This window comes from Erythranthe guttata, chromosome 1, assembly GCF_056151865.1.
Source record: "Erythranthe guttata isolate IM_541 chromosome 1, IM_541, whole genome shotgun sequence".
Taxonomy (NCBI): Eukaryota; Viridiplantae; Streptophyta; class Magnoliopsida; order Lamiales; family Phrymaceae; genus Erythranthe; species Erythranthe guttata.
The window spans coordinates 12,974,825-12,977,880 of NC_142533.1; the positions used below are offsets into that span (position 1 = coordinate 12,974,825).

Consider the following 3,056-nt stretch of genomic DNA (forward strand, 5'->3'; position numbering starts at 1 on the left):
TCTCGATTGCATGGATTTACACCCCCCCCCACCCCCCCGAAAAACTGTAAGAATATGGCCCCCGCTGTTAGTTTTCAGACCTTTGACCTTAACACCGTTTACAAAAAAACCACCCCTCCCAGTTTAAATAATTATCAAAAAAATTAAAAATCACAAATATTATGGCTGGCGTCGTGGACTATGTTTTCTCATTGTCTTGAATTTTTTAATATTTTAACTTTTTTTAATAAATATTTAAACCGGGAGATGTCGTGTTTTTTGAATTTATAATATAAGGATGGTATTTTGTTAGCACGCATCTGACTAACACGCATACACACACATGTATTTAATTTGTATTAATAATATAATGATGCACCCAAAACATTTGATTGCATTCACAACTCTTCAATATAATACATTAGGTTACCCTGGTAATTGATAATAAAAAAAATGAGAAACAACCCAATCGAGTTTATTACATAATAGCCCCAAAATGGGGTAGAAAGTGAATAAACAAAACTGCCTAGACAACCAAACCCAGATGTACGAGAATAGTCCCTGGCGTGGGTGGAATTGAAAAATCTCAGAATTGCAAAAATGACCCCAGACATGGGTGAAAATGCAAAGCGCCCCGAATTTCCACTATAAAACTCCATATTCAGCAGCGGCGTCATAATTTCGAACGAAAATTAAACAAACCCAATTTACCACTAATATATGCTGCTCGAACCTCATTAGGTAATGCTTCTACTGTAAAGTTTTACTCCTGATGAGATTATGCCCATGAGCCCAATTCGCTAGCCGATCCGCCACATTATTCTTTTGCCTAACGATATGCATGAATGAAAACGAAGGATCAATCTCTCGGAAACATAGTCGAAGACAATATTCGAGCTCCCAATTAATCTTATTACTCCGAATCGCATTAATCACTATCATTGAATCACTCTCCACCATCACATTGGGTACTCCCAACAATTTACACAAACGCAAATCATACATCATTGATAAAAACTCCGCAACATTATTTGATCCCTTCCCAAGATAAACCGAAAAGGAAGCATTTAATACCCCTTTATGATCTCGAAACAACCCCCCTCCTGTACAAGCATCATCCCTTGCCGAACCATCAATATTTAACTTGTAATGCCCCGTAGGAGGAGCATCTCACTTGAACCAACCTCCATTTTTTACGGGGACCTGTACAACATGAAAACCTGCTGCCTCCAGTTGATGATTTTGAAGTTTTATACTTGGCTGGCTAAGGGTATAGATATGGAATAGCACAAAATTCAGCATTCAAGGCATTATCCACAGCCACTGGTACCCCTTCAAAAAGATCCTCCTCCATGAAATAATCACTAGCCGAAAATAGAGCTGAAAAATGGGCTACCGCCATCGCCCCAATCTCATGCGGTTGAGTAGTAACTGACCCATCAGCCCTATTAATTTGCATGTTGGCCCGTCTACGGCGATCTTTAATACTTGCATGAAAGAGAACCGTATTTCTATCCCCATTTTTATCCCAAGCAATCCTCGCCTTGGAGCTTCGTAATTCCGCCTCCCACTCCTCCAGACGCAACAGTTGTCTCCCAGTTCCACTTTTGTAAGGCTTATGGTGAAAAATATAGGCTGGAGAACCACGGACCTGAACCTGCCAAGCTTGTTTAACTACGTCCTGAAACGTATCGTGATCCAAGAAAAGACGATCCAGGTGTTCGACTTTTAAACTAGGAAAAGAAAGTTGAAACTAGGCATTAACCATAACTCGATCCAAACGTTGCCATACACGAGAGATGCCTGTCCGGTTATTACACCAGGTGAACGGATTTCCGACGAATCCCGCATCCATCAAACCCGTTTGCATGAATTTTTTTTGAAAATCATGCATCCGAGTAGTATCGCATAAACCTCCTTTCTTCTCCGACGGTTCTAAAATAGTGTTAAAATCCCCGCCTATTAACCACGGGTTGTTAATAACACTATTTAAAGCCAACAGGTGAGCCCAGAACTCCTTCCTTGTGTTATGGGAGCAACTCGCGTACACGAATGAAGCTGTGAACATTGGATGATTTGGGATATCCACTGCAACCGTAATTGCCTGGGCTGTGACTTGCAAACTTTGAATCTTAACCTCCGGTTTCCATAAGATCCAAATATACTTATTCTCTTCACCACCATGTAAGAAGTTCAAAAATCCTAATTTCCAAGCAAAATTTTGCAATTTACTTGCTGGAAGTTTAGGTTCCATAATCACGAGTAAAATAACCCTATGCTGAGAAACGAGGCTCTTAATATGGTTTACAGTTGGCGTTTGTTTCACCCCCCTCGCATTCCAAATTAAGCACGACATATTAAACTTTGGGTTTATCGGACAGTTTCGCCAGTGACCTGGTAAGCCTATCAGATGGCGGAATTAATCTTTTATGGAGAAATCTTTTGCTTGGATCGCCATCCATGTGAGTTTGATGAATAGGTGAGTGAGAACAGCCCGTTTCCTCTTCATTTTCCCCTTCGGAATTAATTATTGCCAACTCCATGTTATCCTCACCCAAATCATCGAGGGCTTCAAATTGATTCTCAACTTGAACTTGTTTCAAGACCTGCCCAAACTCAGCCGCATGTTAGTTGGGACAGTCTCGAGATTTACTCCATCTCCTTCAGTTACTGGATCTAATGCGTCTGGCGTTAATTTCTCTTTGTCAACTTCGAAATTGTCACCTGCTCCTTGCACTACAACTGTGTGAACAGTGTTAGAGTAGGTGACCGGCAAGCCAACTTGTGGCTGTGGTCTTTCTCTTTTCTTTGTAATAAAACAATCGTTTTTCGTTCGTAATAATAAAATATCATATTTGGCATTCTATATCTGTTATCCCATGCAAGCAGCATAGATATAGTCCTAACGAGTTACTCTATTACTGTGAGTTGATCTAGTAGAATCGTGAGATAACTCAGCAATGTAATGTAACTGTTAAACCTTGTTCCTAGTCAATGGGTTACGCCAATAATGAGGATACCGGCCTTTCCCTTTTGAGACTAGCACTTAGTGTATGTGTACTGCGTCTCATCAGTCC

The 3,056-nt window shown here is 40.5% G+C and overlaps 1 protein-coding gene across 1 annotated transcript; it reads right to left on the reverse strand.

Annotated features, from left to right (window-relative positions):
- Positions 1–1,243: 1,243 nt before the first annotated feature.
- On the reverse strand, positions 1,244–2,233 carry LOC148772868 (uncharacterized). Its single transcript, XM_088821906.1, has 2 exons — positions 1,745–2,233; positions 1,244–1,660 (listed from the first exon to the last, which is right to left on the reverse strand). The coding sequence occupies exons 1-2, from the start codon at positions 2,231–2,233 to the stop codon at positions 1,244–1,246; spliced, it is 906 nt and encodes a 301-aa protein (XP_088678032.1).
- Between the last annotated feature and the right edge of the window lie 823 nt (positions 2,234–3,056).